The sequence below is a fragment of the Scyliorhinus torazame genome, chromosome 6, assembly GCF_047496885.1.
Source record: "Scyliorhinus torazame isolate Kashiwa2021f chromosome 6, sScyTor2.1, whole genome shotgun sequence".
NCBI classification, from domain to species: domain Eukaryota; kingdom Metazoa; phylum Chordata; class Chondrichthyes; order Carcharhiniformes; family Scyliorhinidae; genus Scyliorhinus; species Scyliorhinus torazame.
The window spans coordinates 154421146-154441862 of record NC_092712.1 but is presented as its reverse complement, the minus strand read 5'-3'; the positions used below and the strand labels follow the sequence as shown (position 1 = coordinate 154441862).

Below are 20717 nucleotides of genomic sequence, written 5' to 3'. Positions count from 1 at the left end.
AAGAGGGCAGTGTGGTCAATTGTGTCTAAGGTTACAGACAGGCCAAAAAGGTGGAGGAACAGGTTACCAGAATCAGAATGTAATTTGTGAGTTTGATAAGGGCCGCTTGCTATTGTAGCAAGGGTTGGAAATCTTATTGGCGATCCATTACTAGACTGTGTACCCTCTGTATCTTTAGTGTGCAGTAGGAGCCCATATTTGGGGCTTCTTTCATGCACAAATAACTATGTTGGTGTTTTTGCTAAATTTCCAGCCCTTCGACTTTATGATCAGTGTTTTTAAGTGATGCTGGAGGGAGGAATTCTCACACTGAAACACTGCTTTCATTTCCAGTTAGACCGCAGGACCGAGACCACCTGTCAGCCAGAGCAGACCACCGCGCATGCGCGAGGAGAGAACTGCCATGCCCCAGCTCCCCCGGCGAGCGGTGAGGAAGTGACGTTTGTGCCGGAAGTAATAGTCGGGGTCGCCGACGGACGGTTTGCGGGGTTCGGCTTTGAGGTGTCACCTGGGTGATCGCGGGCTTTTCTTCCATTTCCCGGCAGGAGGGATTGTAATTGAAAGGTGTTTGGCATCAATGTTATCGGGCGACGGAGGGAAGGCTGGAGGGCAGCGCGGGTTGTGGTTGCGGCGCATTACGGCCTTGTGAGGGGCTGCACGGCTCCCGCTTTCACTCGTGAGGAGGAGCTTCCACCACAGGGAATGCTGTGCCGCTGACCAGGCCCCCCTCCCCCAAAAAACGAAACAGATCATCTGATATTTCCACCTTTGGGTGTTACGTGTGCTTGAGTGCGATTTAGCTGAGTTTTAAATGACTGAAATAAAACAAGTCTAATTTCAATTTGTTGTAGATTTCGCTTTGAAACATGAGTGAGACAGATGAAGTTGCCCAAGCTATCCAAGATGGAAATGATACGGCCATAAGTGATGCCGACCAAACGCCCATTATTGATTATGGAAAAGAAAATGCAAAGCAAAATTCAAGTGATGCAGCTAAGAGTGAGACAGGACAAATTCATACTATTGATGATATACATGATGAAGCAGAGAATGAGGTCGGACAAGTTGACGAACAGACTACCAGTGGTGAACAAGAAGGATTTCAGTGTGATGTCAGCCAAGATGATGAACAGACCACCAGTGGTGGACAAGAAGGATTTCAGTGTGATGTCGGCCACGTTGATGAACAGACCACCAGTGGTGAACAAGAAGGATTGCCGTGTGATGTCGTTCAAGATGATCAACAGACCACCAGTGGTGAACAAGAAGGATTTCAGTGTGATGTCTGCCAAGATGATGACCAGACCATCAGTGGTGAACAAGAAGAATCTGAAAGTGAGGTTGGCCAAGTTGACAATCAGACTACTAGTGCAGGACATGATGATGCTCTGAGTGAAGTAACCAATGTTGAAAATATGCCTATCAGTGATGAACAAGAAGCAGCTCAGGATGAGTCAGTCCAAAATCGAACTGGTAATGATGAAAAAGTTCAAGTTATGAGTGCCACAACCCAAGTGAACCCTCGGACCATTGGTGGTAGAGCAGTAGCAGCTAAGACAGCTGTGGGCAATGTCAAACCAAAGCTAACTGGTGGAAGAGCTAGTAAGCTTACTGGAAAAACAGGTGCTCTTACTGGAAAGAGACTGCCAACTTGTATTGGGAAACAGAAAAAGCTTGCCTCGAAGATTTCCAGAAAAATTGTTAAAGCCAGCAGTGACCTGTTGCAAGCCAAGAGTGCCTCAGGACAAACTATCACTAAAGGTGTACTTGCCAAGCTAAAATCCCAAGCAGAGTGTGTTGGAGAAGAAAAGGTAAATGTTGTGGCTGCAGATGAAGTTCAACCAGAATTGACTGGTGAGAACGAACCAATGAATGTTGACAATGATGCAAATGACGGCCAAGAAACTGAAAATGAGATGGCAGGTGTGCTCAATAAAGATGAAGTCCAAGCTGATACAGATCTAATATTGCCACCTGAGAGTGCAGAGTCGCCTGCCAGTGGAGGGTGGCCTGAAAGTGATGGATCTCTTGCTGGCAAAGAGGGCAAATCTGTGACTATGTTTTGGTGTGATGTAAGTATTTAAGCTTTTGCAGAGAGACTCGCTGACATTTTACTTCATATATTACTTACTTTTTTGGATCTACAAAATCTGAGCTACCACCATATTAGATGCAGATATTGTAGGGGTGGCGCAGTGGTTACCACTGCTGCCTACGACGCTGAAGACCCAAGTTCGATCCCGGCCCTGGGTCACTGTTTGTGTGGAGTTTGTACATTCTCCCTGTGTCTGCGTGGGTCTCACCCCCACAATCCAAAGATGCGGAGGTTAGGTAGATTGGCCATGCTAAATTCCCCCTTAATTGGAAAAAAATAATTGGGCTCTCTAAACTTATATTTAAAAATATCATTTTTAAACAAAAGATACAATTATTGCACATCTGTGTTATCTCTAGACATATTTATCAACTATAAGGCAGGCAATTGTTACATGAATTATTTCACTTTTCATAAAGAAGTTAATCTCAGATTTAGGTTATGTTATGACATGCTGTATAAAATTGCATTGTTTCCATACAGTAGCTAATGTTCAGATTAATTTAGTTGTGTAATGATATTGGCTTTACAGCAGGATTTTTAAAGTATTTTATTTCCAACTGCCTTGGTGGATATAGTGGATAAACAATTTTGGATAGAAACCAGTGAACAAAGGGTGGCACAGTGGTTAGCACAGCTGCCTTACGGCGCTGTGGATCCAGGTTTGTTCCCGGCCCCAGTTCACTGTCCATGTGGAGTTCGCACATTATCCCCATCCCCATGTTTGTGTGGGTCTCAGCTCCACAACCCAAAAGATGTGCAGGCGAGGTGGATTGGCCATGCTAAACCCTTAATTGGAAAAATAAATAATTGGGTACTCTAAATTTATTTTAAAAATAGGGAAAAAAAGCAATGAACATATCTTTTTTCGACTGAATATAATGAGGGTGGAATGTTTTGTTGGATATGGTTTGTTAATGAAGCTGGAAGTGTTTAGAACCTTTGGTATGCTCAATATTGCCCTTGTTCAAACTGCTGATTGCATAAACCAGACCTCTTGAGTTAGTACAAACAAAAATGGAGGACATTATAATTCATAGTTTGATATTTTTTAAAGTGTATTTTTATTCTAGGTTTGCAAGGTAGTTTGCACATCTGCTCTGAATCTCCAGATGCACTTCCTTGGCTTTAAACACAAAAAGGTAAGGACAGTTTCAATAACTTTATAATTAAACACTTCCCCTGTAAGAACATTTTGATAACTTTATTTCTGAATTTCAACAGTTAATATGCTATTATTAAATACATTAGTGTCTCAATAATGTTACATACTTTCAAATACAGTGGAGCCTCGATTATCCACATAGTAATTTTCTACTTTCTTCATTATTTGTAAGAACGTTCATGGCAGTTGATGTTGGGGAAAGTAGCCAAAGTCATTATGGTGGTGTTAGGGCTGCCAGTAAATCTTCTAAAATAGAATATCTCATAGGGGGTATGGATTATAACCATCTTACTTTGAAATTGGAAGGACGTAAATCCGTTGGTAACAAATATCCTATCCTAGGTTATTAAATTGCAATCTTTTGGACATTTTTTGAGAACCTTTATTCTAAAGGTACAGCACTGGAGTATTTTTAATTGTTTGAATAGAACAATGGGGTTAATTAGGGTTGCCAGTGTTTGGATGAATTGCCATTATTAAAAATGGGTGTCCTTGGGATTCTGATCTGGCAATTTCTGTTACACAGCAATAAATTTCCCTCTGATTCTAGGCATAATTGAGGTTTCATTGCACTTGGTGTACCATACACTTCTATAAATTAAATTTGAGTTTTGCTACAGTTCACATTGCTAATTTTAAGTGAATTGACTGAATTTTTTCTGAGCGTATTCCTCTAATTTGTTTTAATAGATTTGTGTAAACAGTTTAAGAATTATTAGGACCGTAGTAATTTTCTGAGACTAAGATGCTTAGTACTGTAAGTATAAAATAATGTGCTTTTAGAGAACTAGTCCAGGTTCGAAAGGAAGAGCTAGAATATACAACAGTACAGCACAGTACAGGCCTGTCGGCCCACAACGTTGTGCCGACCATTTATCCTATTCTAAGGTCAACCTAACCTACACCCTTTCAATTTACTGCTGTCCATGTGCCTGTCCAAGAGTCGCTTAAATGTCCCTAATGACTCATTCCACCACCTCTGCTGGCAATGCATTCCACGCACCCACCACTCTCTATGTAAAGAACCTACCTCTGACATCTCCCCTATACCTTCCTCCAATCACCTTAAAACTATGCCCCTCGTGACCGCCATTTCCGCCCTGGGGAAAAGTCTCTGGCTATCCACTCCATCCATGCCTCTCATCACCTTTGTACATCTCTTATCAAGTCACCTCTCTTCCTTCTTCGCTCCAGTGAGAAAAGCCCTAGGTCCCTCAATCTTTCTTCATAAGACATGCCCTCCATTCCAGGCAGAATCCTGGTAAATCCCCTCTGTACCCTCTCCAAAGCATCCACATCCTTCTTATAATGAGGCAACCAGAACTGGACACAATATTCCAAGTGTGGTCTAACTAGGGTTTTATACAGCTGCAGCAAAACCTCGGGGCTCTTAAACTCAATCCCCCTGTTAATAAAGGCCAACACACCATACGCCTTCTTTTAAAAAAAAAATGTTTATTCAAAGTTTTTCCAACAAAAATTTTCAACCAATTAAACCCCCCCCCCTCCCCGTAACAGAAAAGAAAAAGAGAAAAGACCAGAACAGAACATAAACATATCAATCAAACATAATACAGAACTTATACAATGGGTTTCTCCTGCACATATTAACACTCCCATATACTTTTTTTTTTTTTTACAAGTATCCCTAGGAAAACCCCCTCCCCCGCCCGCCCAAATTACCCCCCCCCCCCGACCGACCTCATTCTAACGCTCCGCGAGATAGTCTAGGAACGGTTGCCATCGCCTGAAGAACCCCTGCGCAGACCCTCTCAAGGCAAACTTTATCCACTCCAGCTTAATGAACCCTGCCATGTCATTTATCCAGGCTTCCACACTGGGGGGGCTTCACGTCCTTCCACATGAGCAAGATCCTCCGCCGGGCTACCAGGGACACCAAGGCCAGAATACCGGCCTATTTCGCCTCCTGCACTCACGGCTTGTCCGCCACCCCAAATAATGCCAGCCCCCAACTTTGCTTGACCTGGACTTTCACCACCTTGGGCATAGTCTTCGAAACCCCTCCAGAACCCATCCAGTGCCGGGCACGACCAGAACATGTGGGCGTGATTCGCCGGGCTTCCCGAGCACTTCCTGCATCTGTCCTCCATCCCAAAGAACCTACTCAGCCTCGCCCCTGTCATATGCGCTCTGTGAATAACCTTAAACTCTATCAGGCTGAGCCTGGCACATGAGGAAGAGGAATTAATCCTACTCTCGGCATCAGCCCACAGACCCTCTTCGATCTCCTCCCCCAACTCCTCCCACTCTGCCCTTCAGCTCCTCTACCGAAGCCTCCTCCTCTTCTTTCATCTGATATATCGCCGAAACCTTGCCTTCTCCGACCCATACACCCGAAATCACCCTTTCCTGAATCCCCTGTGCCGGGAGCAACGGGAATCCCCTCACCTGCCGCTTCACAACCGCCCTCACTTGCATATACCTGAACGCATTTCCCGGGGGTAACCCAAACTTCTCCTCCAGCGCCCCTAGGCTCGCAAACGCCCCGTCTATAAACAGGTCCTCCATCCTTCTGATCCCTACCCGAAGCCAGCTCCGAAACCCCCCGTCCATCCTTCCTGGGACGAACTGATGGTTCTCCCGGATCGGGGACCACACCGAGGCTCCCATCTCACCCCCATGTCGTCTCCACTTCCCCCAGATCTTTAGCGTTGCCGCCACCACCGGACTCGTGGTGCACCTTGTCGGCGAGAGCGGCAGCGATGCCGTCACCAGCGCCCTCAGGCTCGTCCCTTTGCAGGATGCCATCTCCAGTCTCTTCCATGCCGCCCCCTCTCCCTCTATTACCCACTTACGGAGCATTGCCACGTTGGCTGCCCAATAATAGCCACCCAGATTCTGCAACGCCAGCCCTCCCCTGTCCCTACTGTGTTCCAGAAACCCCCTCCTTACCCTCGGGGTCTTGTTTGCCCACACAAAACCCATGATGCTCCTACCTACCCGCTTAAAAAAGGCCTTGGTAATCATAATAGGAAGGCACTGGAACACAAAAAGAAACCTCTGGAGGACCATCATTTTAATCGACCGTACCCTGCCCGCGAGCGAGAGTGGCAACACATCCCATCTTTTAAAGTCCTCCTCCATCTGCTCCACCAGCCGCGTCAAATTAAGTTTGTGTAGGGCCCCCCAGCTCCTAGCTATCTGGATCCCCAAGTACCGAAAGCTCCTTTCCGCCGCCCTCAACGGTAGGTCGTCTATCCCTCTTCCCTGGTCCCCTGGATGCACCACAAAGAGCTCACTTTTCCCTACATTGAGCTTATAGCCCGAGAAGTCCCCAAACTCCCTTAGGATCCGCATGACCTCCACCATCCCCTCCACTGGATCTGCCACATACAGCAACAGGTCGTCCGCATACAGCGACACCCGATGCTCCTCTCCCCCTTGGACCGCCCTACTCCATTTCCTGGACTCCCTTAATGCCATGGCCATTGGCTCAATTGCTAATGCAAACAAAAGGGGGCACCCCTGCCTCGTCCCTTGATACAGCCGAAAATACTCCGACCTCCGCCGATTCGTAGCCACACTCGCCACCGGGGCTCTATATAGGAGCTTAACCCAACTGATAAACCCCTCCCCAAACCCAAACCTCCGCAACACTTCCCAGAGATACGCCCACTCCACCCGGTCAAAGGCCTTCTCCGCGTCCATAGCTGCCACTATCTCTGCCTCTCCCTCCACCGATGGCATCATAATAACGTTTAGGAGCCTCCACACATTGGTGTTTAGCTGCCTGCCCTTTACAAATCCCGTCTGGTCCTCATGAATCACCCCCGGGACACAGTCCTCAATTCTCGTAGCCAGCACTTTTGCCACTTAGCATCCACATTGAGGAGCGAGATCGGTCTATACGACCCACATTGCAGTGGGCCCTTGTCCCGCTTCAGGATCAGAGAGATCAGCGCCCCGGACATTGTCGGGGGCAGGGTCCCCCCCCTCCCTTGCCTCATTGAAAGTCCTCACTAGCAACGGGGCTAACCGGTCCGCATACATCCTGTAAAACTCAACCGGGAACCCATCTGGCCCTGGGGCCTTCCCCGCCTGCATGCTCCCCTGTCCTTTAACCAGCTCCTCCCTCAGTTGATCTAGAAATCGTTGCATCCCCTCTTCCCCCGCTGGGGGCTGAGATTTGTACAGCTCCTCATAAAAGTCCTTAAATGCCTCATTTACTTTCACCGCACTCCGCACCGTAGTTCCCCTGCTATCCTTGACTCCACCTATCTCCCTCGCTGCCATCCTCTTACGGAGTTGATGTGCCAGCATCCGGCTCACCTTCTCCCCATACTCGTATGTCGCCCCCTGTGCTTTCCTCCACTGTGCCTCTGCCTTCCCTGTGGTTAACAGGTCGAATTCCGTCTGAAGACTTCGCCGCTCCCTAAGTAGTCCCTCCTCGGGGGCCTCTGCATATCTCCTGTCTACCCTTAGGATCTCCCCCACTAACCTCTCCCTTTCCCTGCCCTCTCTCTTCTCCCTGTGAGCCCTGATGGAGATGAACTCTCCCCTGACCACCGCCTTCAGCGCCTCCCCTACTACCCCCACCTGCACCTCCCCGTTGTCGTTGGCCTCCAAATACCTTTCAATGCAGCTCCCGCACACCACTTCATCCGCCAGTAATCCCACATCCAGAAGCCACAGCGGGTGTTGGTCCCTCTCCTCTCCCAACTCCAGCTCCGCCCAGTGCAGGGCGTGGTCTGAGATGGCTATGGCCGAGTACTCCGTTCCCTCCACTTTCGGGATCAGCGCCCTACTCAAAACAAAAACATCTATCCGGGAGTAGGCTCTGTGTACGTGAGGAAAGAAAAGAGAATTCCCTGGCCAGGGGCCTAGCAAATCTCCACGGATCTACTCCCCCCCCCCCCCCATCTGGTCCATAAACCCCCTAAGCACCTTGGCTGCAGCCGGCCTCCTCCCCGTCCTAGATTTGGAGCGTTCTATTGCTGGGTCCAACGCCGTGTTGAAATACCCCCCCATTATCAAGCTTCCTGCCTCCAGATCCGGAATCCGCCCCTACTTGCGCTTCATAAATCTAGCATCATCCCAGTTCGGGGCGTATACGTTTACCAATACCACCCACGTCCCCTGCAACCTACCGCTCACCATCACGTATCGACCTCCATTGTCCACTACAATATTCTTGGCCTCAAACGACACCCGCTTCCCCACCAGTATTGCCACCCCTCTGTTCTTCGCATCCAGCCCCGAATGGAATACTTGTCCTACCCATCCCTTTCTTAACCTGACCTGGTCTGTCACCTTCAAATGTGTCTCCTGAAGCATGACCACGTCTGCCTACAGTCCCTTTAAGTGCGCGAACACTCGGGCCCTCTTAACTGGCCCATTCAGGCCCCTCACATTCCAAGTTATCAGCTGGATTGGGCCCCCCCCCCGGCCGCCTAACCATCTCCTTTTCTAGGCCAGTCCTGTGCCCGCGCCTCCCGCACTCTCCAGTCCCCCAGACGGGGGACCCCCGCCCCGACCACCTCTTCTGTTTCCAGTTCCCCATCGGCCAATGCAGCAGCAACCCTATTTACCCCCCTTCCCCCGCTAGATCCGTATCTAGTTCTTTTGCTCCCCCCATAACGCTGATCTCTCTGATCCGTAAGTCAGCTGACTCCTGCTGACCCCGGCCTCCCCCGCCGTCCCATTGCACCCCCCCCATGTGGGAATCCCCTCTTCCCCCTCCTCCCCAGCAATCAGTGTGCGCTCCTCCAACCCCCACTCCGTCCTTCCCTGGTGCGGGAAAAAGCCCGCGCCTTCCTGAACCGGCCCCGCCCCCTCTGGCGCCTCTCCTGTTGCAGCCTTATCCCAATTCCCCCATCCCCGGGCCTCCCCTCCCTCCAGCCCCGGCACCCACACTCTCTCACAGTCTCTCCATCAGATCTCTTCCCCCATCCCCATCCATCACCCAACCCGTGGAACATTCCTTACGCATAGTTAAAACCCTGTATACAGCCGACAGCACCCCCCAACCACAAACCTTCAGTTTGAGTCCAACTTTTCAGTTTGTATAAAGGTCCAAGCCTCCTCAGGCGTTTCAAAGTAGTGGTGTCGATCCTGAAACGTGACCCACAATCGTGCTGGCTGCGGCATTCCGAACCGAACCCCCTTCCGATGGAGCACCGCCTTGGCCCGATTAAAACCAGCTCTCTTCTTTGTCACCTCCGCTCTCCAGTCCTGATAGATTCGGATCTCCGTATTCTCCCACCTGCTGCTCTGCTCTTTCTTGGCCCATCTCAAGACACACTCTCTATCCACGAAACGGTGAAACCTCACAACTACCACCCTTGGCGGCTCGTTGGCCTTGGGTCTCCTCGCCAGGACCCGATGAGCCCCATCTAGCTCCAGGGGACTTGGAGAGGCCTCCGCACCCATCAGCGAGTTGAGCATCGTGCTCACATATGCCCCGGCATCGGCCCCCTCCACTCCCTTCAGGGAGACCCAGAATCCGAAGATTCTTCCTCCTCGACCTGTTCTCTAGGTCCTCGAATCTTTCCGCCCACCTCTTGTGCAGCGCCTCGTGTGCCTCCATTTTCACCGCCAGGCCCAAGGTCTCATCCTCGTTCTCTGAGTCTTTTTCCCGCACCTCCCGGATCGCCGCCCCTTGGGCCTTCTGGCTCTCCACTAACCCCTCGATCGCCGTCAGCATTGGCGCTAGCACTCTCAAAGCAGCGCCTGAGAAACTCCTGCTGCTCCTGCACCCATGCCGCTTGATCTCCGCCCACCACCATCTTGTTTTTTCTCCCTCGCACTTTTCGCTGCTCCAAAAAGGTTTTTTTGACCGCTCCACTCCTGGTCCACTCCATATACTATGGGGGGGGGGGACCTTCCTAACCCCTTCCCACACTGGACGTCGTCGAAACAATTGCCACAAAAGTCAGTTTTAGTGGGAGCCGCCGAATGTGCGGCTTAGCTCCGCATATCCACAACCGGAAGTCACCATACGCCTTCTTAACAACCCTATCAACCTGGGTGGCAACTTTGAGGGATCTATGTACGTGGACCCCAAGATGCCTCTGTTCCTCCACACTTCCAAGAATCCTGCCTTTAACCCTGTATCCAGCATTCCAATTTGATCTTCCAAAATGAATCACTTCACGTTTATCGAGGTTGAACTCCATCTGCTACTTCTCAGCCCATCTCTGCACCCTGTCAATGTCCTGTTGTAACCTGCAACAACCCTCAACACTATCTGCAACTCCACCACCCTTCGTGTCATCGGCAAACTTACTAACCCACCCTTCCACTTCCTCATCCAAGTCATTTATTTTTTTAAAAAAAATATTTTAATTCAAATTTTTACATATTTTCAACAAAACCCTTACAGAGAAAAGAAAAACAAAGAACACATAAATACACATCTTACCACACATCACGAATTCCCCCAATATACAAACCCCCCATTAAGCAATAATAAACATCCAAGTCATTTATAAAAACCACAAAGAGCAGAGGCCCCAGAACAGATCCCTGCAGGACACCACTGGTCATTGACCTCCAGGCGGAATACTTTCCATCCACTACCACTCGCTGTCGTCTTTCGGCCAGCCAATTCTGTACCCAGACAACCAAATTTCCCTGGATACCATGCCCCCTAACTTTCTGAATGAGCCGACCACGGGGAACTTTGTCAACTGTCTTACTGAAATCTGTATACACCACATCCACTGCCTGACCTTCATCAATGTGTCTCGTCACATCCTCAAAAAATTCAATGAGGCTTGTGAGGCATGACCTGCCCCTCACAAAGCCATGATGACTATCTTTAATCAAACTATGTTTTTCTAAATAATCATAAATCCTATCTCTCAGAATCCTTTCCAATATTTTGTTCACCACAGACGTAAGACTGATGGGTCTGTAATTCCCAGGGATTTCCCTATTCCCTTTCTTGAGGAGGGAAACAACATTCGCCTCCCTCCAATCATCCGGTACTACTCTAGTGGAGAGTGAGGACGCAAAGATCATCGCCAAGGGCGCAGCAATTTCCTCCCTTGCTTCCCGTAGTAACCTTGGGTATATCCCGTCAGGCCCAGGGGACTTATCTATCCTGATGCTTTTCAAAATTTCCAGCACATCCTGCTGCTTAATATCAACCTGTTTGAGTCTATTAACCTGGTTCACACTGTTTTCATGAGCAACAAGGTCCTTTCTCTAGTGAATACTGAAGGAAAATATTCATTTAGGGCCTCCCCTATGTCCTCAGACTCTAGGCACAAGTTCCCTCCACTATCCCTGATCGGCCCTACTCTCACTCTGATCATCCTCTTATTTCTCACAAGTGTAGAATGCCTTGGGGTTTTCCCTAATCCTTCCCGCCAGGGCTTTTTCATGCCCCCTTCTAGCTCTCCTAAGTCCATTTTTGAGTTCCTTCCTGGCTACCTTGTACCCTCTAGGGCCGTCCCAGATCTTTGCTTCCTCAACCTTACTTAAGCTTCCTTCTTCCTCTTGACTAGAAGCTCAACTTCTCTTGTTTTTTAAATAAATTTTGTGATGTATAACTGTTCGACTAAAATTAAGAACCGGAAGGAAATAAATCATTAACATTATTTCTAAGTAGCTGCCACTGCTTGATATCTCAAACATAGACTTGCATGTGATCTTAGTCTTTGAGACATGTTCAGTTGCTTGGAAACACAAGATCAACAAAAGAACTTGATTATTTGGGTAGTACTGGGCTTCGGTGTGTGTTCAGGTTGGGAACAGTTATTTTGAGAAGATAACATTGAACATTTGGAACTCTTGTCTCAATTTTGAGAATTTAGTCTGCCCATTTTATAGAATTGTTTGATAACATGCACCGCTATATAACGAGTTTACAGACTATACTGCACAACTTCTAGGCATGTGTATGTGCACTTAGAGTTTGTGTGCACTTTTTTTTAATGACTTTTATATTATAACAAAACAGAATCTTATATAGAATTTGTGAAACCTACATTCATCCCAAAATCAGATGATTCATTTATTATAATTTCAGATAATTTGTAGCTAAATTACTGTGGACCTAACATTTAGCCACAGTTTTGGCTGTTCCATTTTTAAATTGGTGGCACTTTAATTGCCATGGCTATCGGATTTCACAAAAGATGCAAAAATAACTTTTTGAATAGGGGTGTATTACTATAGGGACCATTATTTTTATTTCCCATTAATCATCTAAGGCATTCACTGAATGACTGTCACTCAGCACGGCATTAATTGTTTTTTTTTGCTGATTTGCACAAAGTGGTTATATTTCATTGAATGAGTACTTTCCATGATGAATTTCTTGGGAGCATGTTTCCAGACTAGAATCTAACCTTCAAATTTCGATGATTGTAGGTCATTTCTTTTGTTGGCAATAAATTACAGCTTTGTAATATGTTTGATGTAACTATCAAATATATTTTGATGCCTTTGATTGACCATGAAGAACGGCTGTTTCATCGACGTGCGTAATGGTGGGCATACCATCTATTTCATTTTGAATTGAGAGGTTTGAAGAAATTGCACCCAGATTTCCAAAATGCAACAGGGTCAACCACAATTAAACCCCATCCTGACAGATACTCGCACTCAGACTCGCATGCACACATTTTCCAGTCTTCATTGAATTTTCAGTGGAAGGACTAAGCGCCTTTGGAAAGTTTTTACCTGCATCCTTGATGTGCCTTTTAGTTGGTTGATCAAGGAGCAGTGATGAAAACATCTGTGATGGCCTTCACGGTACGCACACCACCTTTTCCAGCAGAGGAGCACAACAATACGGACGGTTAGGGAGGGAGAGAAGAAGCGAAACCATCTGACATCTTCCCTGAATAGAAGGCTGGATTTTCGTTGATGCACACCAACTACCAATCTCAGCAACCCTGATTTTCAATGGCCATATGAGGAGGTGACCTGGAAGGGTTGCTGAGTTACATTGCACACTTTGCTGAGCTCTGAAATTTTTGCATCCACAATCTCATTCCGAAGGCTGAATCAAATTATGAAGATAATTGTCAAAATACCAAATGTTGCATACCTTATTAGAGCAATAACTGAAACTTTCCTGAGGGAAATGTATTTGTTAGGGTTTATGAAGTAAATGGCATAAGGGAATCCGAAGAGTTCATAAGAAAGACGTTTATTCAGCGTAACAGCAGCATTTACTCCGGACCAGATTACACATCTCTGGGTCCTCACTCCTTTCTGTCAACTGCTATAACAGCTGACCTGATATACTAGTGCTGGTTAACCCACAAGCCAATCAGCACTAGGGAACAATCAACCCCAGCTGGATGAGTCCTATGCAGGGTTATAAGAGTGTATAATTAGGGCATTTATATGTAAATTTGTTTGTGTTACTACAGAAAAATATTATGGTTTTTAAAGGTTTAGACTGGTTTTACACCATGAATTTCATTACACTTTAAAACAAATTTTAACGTTCCCACTCCACTTTTATTCTAAAACAACTGCAAACATGGGCTTATTTATCTCAACAACTCTATTGTATTCGGTAGAGCTGTAAACCCTTCGGCAGAATCTCTATAATCCATCGGCGCTAGGTCAGTGGACGTGTGTTAGTGTTGATCCCTATTTGCATTTTTGCAGAACAGCCACAAGGGTTCTTTATTTTAAGCAAGCAAAACGGTGGCCTTCAGAGCAAAATATGCAAAAAGCGCATTTTAATGAAATGTTTCAGTTTTATGTCCCAACAGAAACAATCTGGCTAACTTTTTCTGTTCCTTTTCCTGGTTGATTCTCTCCAAACATCATTATGGCAGATTGAGGCAGCCTTAAAATCGAATGGTAAGTATTGCAGGATTCCTTTTGGAACTGTTCCCATCTCTACAGATGTTGCACATGTGAATTCTTCATGATGCTTTGCGGTTTAAGATCAATTGTTGGTATTTATTAAAACTAATGAACATCTATAGCTTTTGTTTTAATAGTTCTGAGAATATATTTTGTAACATGGTTGATAACAATGAAAGAAAAATACAGTAATTAGGATTCCTGATTTTGCTGCAGTTGGCTGAAAGCGCACCAAATTTAATTTCCAAAAAATTCTGGTCAGTTTGCTTAATTGGATTTCTATTCTGCACTCATTAGCCCATTGCCTCCAACAGTACAACACTTTTTCAGGAGTCATGATTTTGAGGTGGACTTCAGCTTTGTTGAGTAAAAGCAAGGTGCTGCTCATTGGAGATATCCTCTTATCCATCCTTTTAGTCAGAGAACATTGTGGAATATGGGTTTTGGCCCAGGAAAAACATATTGGTGTTAGACTTTGTGTTTCACATCTTCCCAATGGTTTTTTTCTTCTTTCATTCTCTCGTTTAGACTTCAACTACCACAAAAGAATAGTTAATAATAATAATAGTTGATGCCACCAGACTCTCTTGCCTCATTAATGTGTGAGCCAAGTCACTGATTAGTTGGCCGATTATCCCACAGTTGGAGAAGCATTACAACCAAGTCCAATCCTGTCCTTATGCAGTGTCCACACACTGGATGTTTAGCCCAGGTATATGTACTCATCTCGGAATTGGGAGTTCTGGCTGATTTCATGGTTTATTTTCTCTTCTTCAGGAGACTAATTGAAGAACTGTAATTGAAATTTAATTTAAATGAAATGAATACATTAAGCATAGACAAGGAATCAAATTTGTGAATCTCCTTGCAAAGCATTTCATTAAGACATAAGGAGACCGTACCATGGATATTTTTATTGTGCAGATGAAGAGCTTGTGGCTTGCTTGTCTGTTGAATTTTTTTTTTTTAATCGTGAACTAAAGTTGCCTAATTAAGGTTGTACAGATTGAAGGAAGATGTGTTTGTGAGGAATGGAGACTATTTTTAAATTTTTACAACAATAAATTCCATGGGTAAAATGTGATCACTTTAACATATCAGAACAAGAAATCTTCAAGATTTCTTCATTATTCAGATAGGGGCCAGTCAAGTATTTTAGGAAAGTGCCCATTAAAATGACTATTGATCTGCATTTGTGTTTTTAAAAAAGGTGCACATTTTTAAACATTTATACTGCAATTTTTTGAAAGTAAATTAAGAATTTTGCTGGCCTCAGAATATGATTTATTTTTAAAGGAACCATAAAAATAAATAAAGGATGTGTGTTAAAGAAATGGATATTTTCATGGTGGAGCTATTCAGATGACTAACATCCTTGGAGGTGGGAGATGGTGTGGTGGCGGCAGCGCGGTGGTAAACAGGGTCTCTTTTGGGTCATGGCTTCGGATGGCACATCTGACAACATTTCGCATTTAAGTTCTGAAACGAAACCCAGCTACCTCGTCTACTCTTGCACAATATTCAACCTGATGCACCAATGCTATTTGAGCAAATGCCAAAATATCAATCACTAATGTCTTGGAGTTGTTTGGAGTTGGGCTTTTATGGCCCAGTCCATCTCGACTTACGCACAATTGCCTTAGATAAAGAAACGACACTGGCATCCGAGCTGAAGAAATTGATCTTCTGTAAATGGAAAGCATAAAGGTTGCACTTTGGGGTTTGGCTTCATGTGGATGGAAGATGAACTTATTTGGGTTTCTTTGGTGTGCTGACAATCAAGAAGCCTAATATCAGTTCTTGTTTTCACTGAAGCTGAATTCCTATTGTTTGTACCTTTATGATGCATTATCCTGAGGCGTTTTGGATGCATTATCATGTTTGGGATAGCTTAGAACTATCTAAACTGTTACCATTGGTACTGCATCCACAGCATTCCCTTAAAAGACCAGAGCACAAGGGAGTAAATCGATATCGTATATTGAAAGATGATCACATCTTCTATTCAACTTTTGCAGCAAAACATTGTGCAAGCATGAAAAGCATCACCTGACTGCATCAGTACCCTTACTGAGCACAGTTTCCAATGCCTCAATTGATTTAATGAGGTATTGTGCCTGAAGAGGTAGGCACAAACCCATACAACGTATGGTGAATTGTGCTCGCTGTGTTGCTCAGGTGGAGTTCCTGACACTTGCTGTGCATCTCTCAAGGGCTCAAACTCTTGCTTGTCAATAGTTAATAACCACCCAATGAGGGAAGGGCCAGACAGACAAAAATATGATCTCTTTGAGGTTGAGGTGGTTAAGGATAACGTGCCTGGCAAAGGGTGATTGGAACCTAGTCAACCCTTTAAGGTAGACTAAGTATCTGATCCTTGAGCCAGGCAAGTCCACAGCACAATTGGTGATTTACCAGCTAGCCTGGATCGTTCGAAGATATTTGGAGGAGTAAACCTGGGACTCTGACTCTTCCCATTTGGATCTGGATAACCCTGCAAGTCAGTGCCCTAACGTGTGTGGAGCAATATCTGAAGAGGAAACCAGTGGAAAGCTTACCTGTGCTTTGTGGTGGTAAACCATGCAGTCTCATCACTTGCTTATCAGCAATACTGTATGTCGACTTCGGGAGGCCCTAAGCTTGGTTCTACCAGCCCCTGCCTAATACCTGCACCTCAAGTAGGTGGTGTATATCCATTTGGAGAGAGAAACTGAATTTCTACTCAGAATTTTGGAAGCATCTAGGCATGATGACCGATTTCTACACAATCCAATGCTTGGCTGAGCAAAAATGAAGTGAACAAATTAATTTGTGAACTAATTTGACGTGCGTCATAATATATCTAAACTTCATGTTGAATTACGTGTCATAAAGTACTACCTTCAGTGTTCTATTAATGTTTGTAATGATTTTCCTTTTACTCTTTCCTGGCAAAACCTATTACTGTGATTTGTGTGTTGGAGGCATGGATTGTGGAGCATCCTTTTCTCAAACTATGTTACTTATTTCAAAGTATTATAAATACTTAATTTTGGCTGGTCAAAAACCATTGCAATCTGGAAAGTGTCATTCTGAGAAATAACACGGGTTTACCTAGTTTTCCCACTGCTTTAAATTAAAATTGCTATTCATAAATGTTGCACAATCTAGTTTTATCTAGTTTTCCTGTTATCTGATGCACCGGTCTACAGTTCACATTTCCAGGGAAACACCTTTCTTCGTTGAAATAAAATGAGACCTATTGTCTGTGAGAGATCGAGGGTATATACGTTTTCAGAATTTTGCAATGATTTTCGTAGATTGAGCAGCACAGTGGGTAGCACTGCAGCCTACGGCGCTGAGCACCCGGGTTCGATCCCGGGTCACTGTCTGTGTGGAGTTTGCACATTTTTCCCGTGTCTGTGTGGGTTTCACCCCCATAACCCAAAGATGTGCAGGTTAAGTGGATTGGCCACACTAAATTGCCCCTTAATTGAAAAAAAATAATTGCGTACTCTAAATTTAAAAAAAAAAATGATTTTCGTAGATGTCAGCTTTAAATTGTGTTATAACATTTGAAATAGGCTGCATGGATAATGAAATGAAAATCGCTTATTGTCACAAGCAGGCTTCAAATGAAGTTACTGTGAAAAGCCCCTAGTCGCCACATTCCGGCGCCTGTTCGGGCCAGTATAATGGCCCTAGTGTAATTGCATGCATGGGATGTTAGGTCTTTAGAAAGATAGATTTGGTTACCACATCATTGAATATAAGAGTAGGGAGATTATGCTGGAGCTGTATAAAACACTAATTAGGCCCCAGCAGTATAAAACACTGATTAGGCCCCAGCAAGTGTGCAGTTCTGGCCCCCATACTATAGAAAGAAAGTGATTGCACTGGAGAGGGTGCAGAGGAGATTCACCGGGATGTTGCCTTGGCTGGATTATTTCAGTTATCAAGGGAGACTGGATAGGATGGATTGTTTTCCCGGGAGCAGAGGAGGCTGAGGGGAGGCTTGATTGAGGTGTATAAAATTATGAGGGACATAGATAGGGCAGACTGGAAGGTACTGTTCCCCTTAGTGGAGAGGTCAATAACCAGGGGGCATAGATTTATGATAATGGGCAGGAGGCATAGAGGGGATGTGAGGAAAAATGTTTCCACCCAGAATGTGGTTGGAATCTGGAACTCGCTGCCTGAAAGGGTGGTAGAGGCCGGTACGCTCACAAATTTTAAGAAGTATTTAGCTGAGCACTTGAAATGCCTTAGCATACAAGGCTAGGGGCCAAGTTATGGCAAATGGGATTAAAATAGTTAGGTGCTTGATGGTCGGCGTGCACATGATGCGCTGAAAGGTCTCTTTTTGTGCTGTAAAACTCACTTGCTGAATTGTAGCAGGGTTTTGGGTGAGTTGGTCACAATGCATTTATAGATGCCGAACAGAAAATTATCTGGGAAAACATTTTTGGAATTTACAGACCTTATTAAGGGTTTCGGTAATAGAGGGGCAGAGGCAGGGCCATGGCACAGATGTTGAAATAGGTTCTGTCTTGAGTGGAGAAGGTATAAGATTGGATTCTTGACTGGATTGTTTGCGATACTGATGTTGCAGCAGTTCGCATCAACCTGAGATGGTGGCCTGGGATGGGTTGTACTCTTGGTGAGAAATGTCTCAAGGTGCTTCAAAGGAACATTGTCAAAATTTGACACCAGGGCACAGGGATTCAATACAGGCAGCAGAAATTTGGAATAGCTCAAATTTTTGGCAGGTGAGAGGCTATCCAGGAAAACATTGGAAGACAACAGCACATTTGGAGAAGCATGCAGAGGTAGAGCTAGGTGTAATCTACGTTCATATGAATGCTGGCCCCATCTCTTTGGATGATGTTGCCGTTGGCACCTACACGAGAAGGAGAAACCGTTGGTAAATATGTCCTGTATGCAACTAAGTGCAGTGGAAACCAGTGTACCTCAGCCACACTGAGCTAGACAATGGAGGAAGGGTGTTATTACAAGTTGATGCTCAAAGACTACAGTGAGTTCAAGGGGCATAATGCCTGATGGACAAAATCGTAGGGAATGTTAGTTTTGACTCGGCTATTTTGGTGCTGCAGGAGGAACACACACCTGATTTGAAGAATTCAACAAGTATGCAAAGCATGGGCCCAGATCTGAGAGACAACAACGTATTTATGGATTTTGAAGGGGCAAAGGAGGTTAGCTCTAGTGTGTGGGTATGGAAGACAGTGGGTGGGATTGCCTGGAGGTGGGTCCTATTGGGGTGGAAGTCAGCTTCTCCATCCTGTGACACGGCTTGGTGGGGGGGGGGGGGCACTTGAATTTCTTTGACTCTTGGGAAGGTGAAGTCTCAGCTGAAGGAAGGGTTTCGCAATTCAAGGGTGGGTTCAAGTGAGTGGCGCGTGTGTTTTGTGAAAAAATAATTTTGGGGGGCATTCGTTTTGTGTAAATGAGGTTGAAGGAGCCAAAATTGGTGTCACATACAACTCTGAACTCCTGGTACTGGAACTTGATGCTTTCCAACCAACCTTGGTGATTGATGGCTAAATGAGTGGTATTTTCCTTGCAACCAAGGTGAAGATGATGGAGGCTATACCATATGGAATGATTCGGTTGGGTTATGATCATGGTTTTGGAGTGAAGGACATCCAAAGAAATAGTGAAAAAATAGTAAATCAGCAGCTGCATAGGTATCTAGAAGTGGAGTGTTTTAAGGCTAGCTGGTTGAGTTTGACAATGTAGTTTTGTTAAATTAAATCTATTTATTCTCCTCGCTTTCATCAATAAACAACCAAAGAAAAAACAAATACGATAACAATTCCCCACACACAAACCTCACCCCGCTCAATATACAGACCAAACCATCCTCCCGTACATTCCAGGTAAAAAACACAAATTAGCAATCAATCCCCCCCCCCCCCCCCCCCCGGCCACGGCTGCCAAGCCGTTTCACAGGATGGAGAAGCTGACCTCCACCCAAATAGGACCTGCCTCCAGGCAAACAGCGAGGCAAAGGCTAACATCTGCCCCTGCACCCGCCTGAGCCGGTCCGACCCACCGAAAAGGCTAGTAGGGGCCCTGGTTCCACGTTCGCGAGCACTATCCCCGAGATGACACTGAAAACCTCCCTCCAACAAACCCCTCACATTCCACGTAACTATCCTTCGGACAGGCCCACGATCCTCCGATTTTGCCGTCTACATCTGTTTCCAGGTTTTCCGATTTTGCCGTCTAGATCTGTTTCCAGGTCTTCCACTTTGCCGTCTAGATCTGTTTCCAGGTCTTCCACTTTGGCTCGCAGACCCTTGTTGCCTCCACCACCCTCTGCAGCTCCTCGCCCATCAAGGTGAGTTGATCACTATGTTGCGACAAGGCCCCTTCCACTCCCTTCTGTTTCTCACCCTGTGCCCGCACCTCGGCCGATGTTCTCGATACCGCCGCCTTCATCGGGGCAATCGCCTCCTCCACCAGCACCTTCAATGCTGCCATCATCTCCTTCCTCATCACGTCCATGTGTTTTGCAAACTGTTTTTCAAATTGCACAGCCATCACCTCGGCATCTTTTCTGACGTGAACATTGCGGCCCCACCCAGCGACCCAACCTCTGCCATCTTCCAGTTGCCGAGCCGATCCTTCCAATCAATGGCGAACCTTCACTTGCCC

General features: G+C 45.7%; 1 protein-coding gene across 18 annotated transcripts in view; it reads left to right on the top strand.

Moving 5' to 3' along the window:
* The first annotated feature begins 433 nt into the window (after nucleotides 1–433).
* LOC140425085 (uncharacterized) overlaps nucleotides 434–20717 on the top strand; it is a 243230-nt gene continuing 222946 nt past the window's right edge. For all 18 annotated transcript variants that reach the window (XM_072508976.1, XM_072508973.1, XM_072508975.1 and 15 more), the window contains exons 1-4: nucleotides 434–564; nucleotides 852–2072; nucleotides 3169–3237; nucleotides 14027–14051. In XM_072508976.1, the coding sequence (XP_072365077.1) occupies nucleotides 867–2072; nucleotides 3169–3237; nucleotides 14027–14051 (1300 nt within the window). In that variant the 5' untranslated portion in view covers nucleotides 434–564; nucleotides 852–866. The remainder of the gene's footprint in view (nucleotides 565–851; nucleotides 2073–3168; nucleotides 3238–14026; nucleotides 14052–20717) is intronic.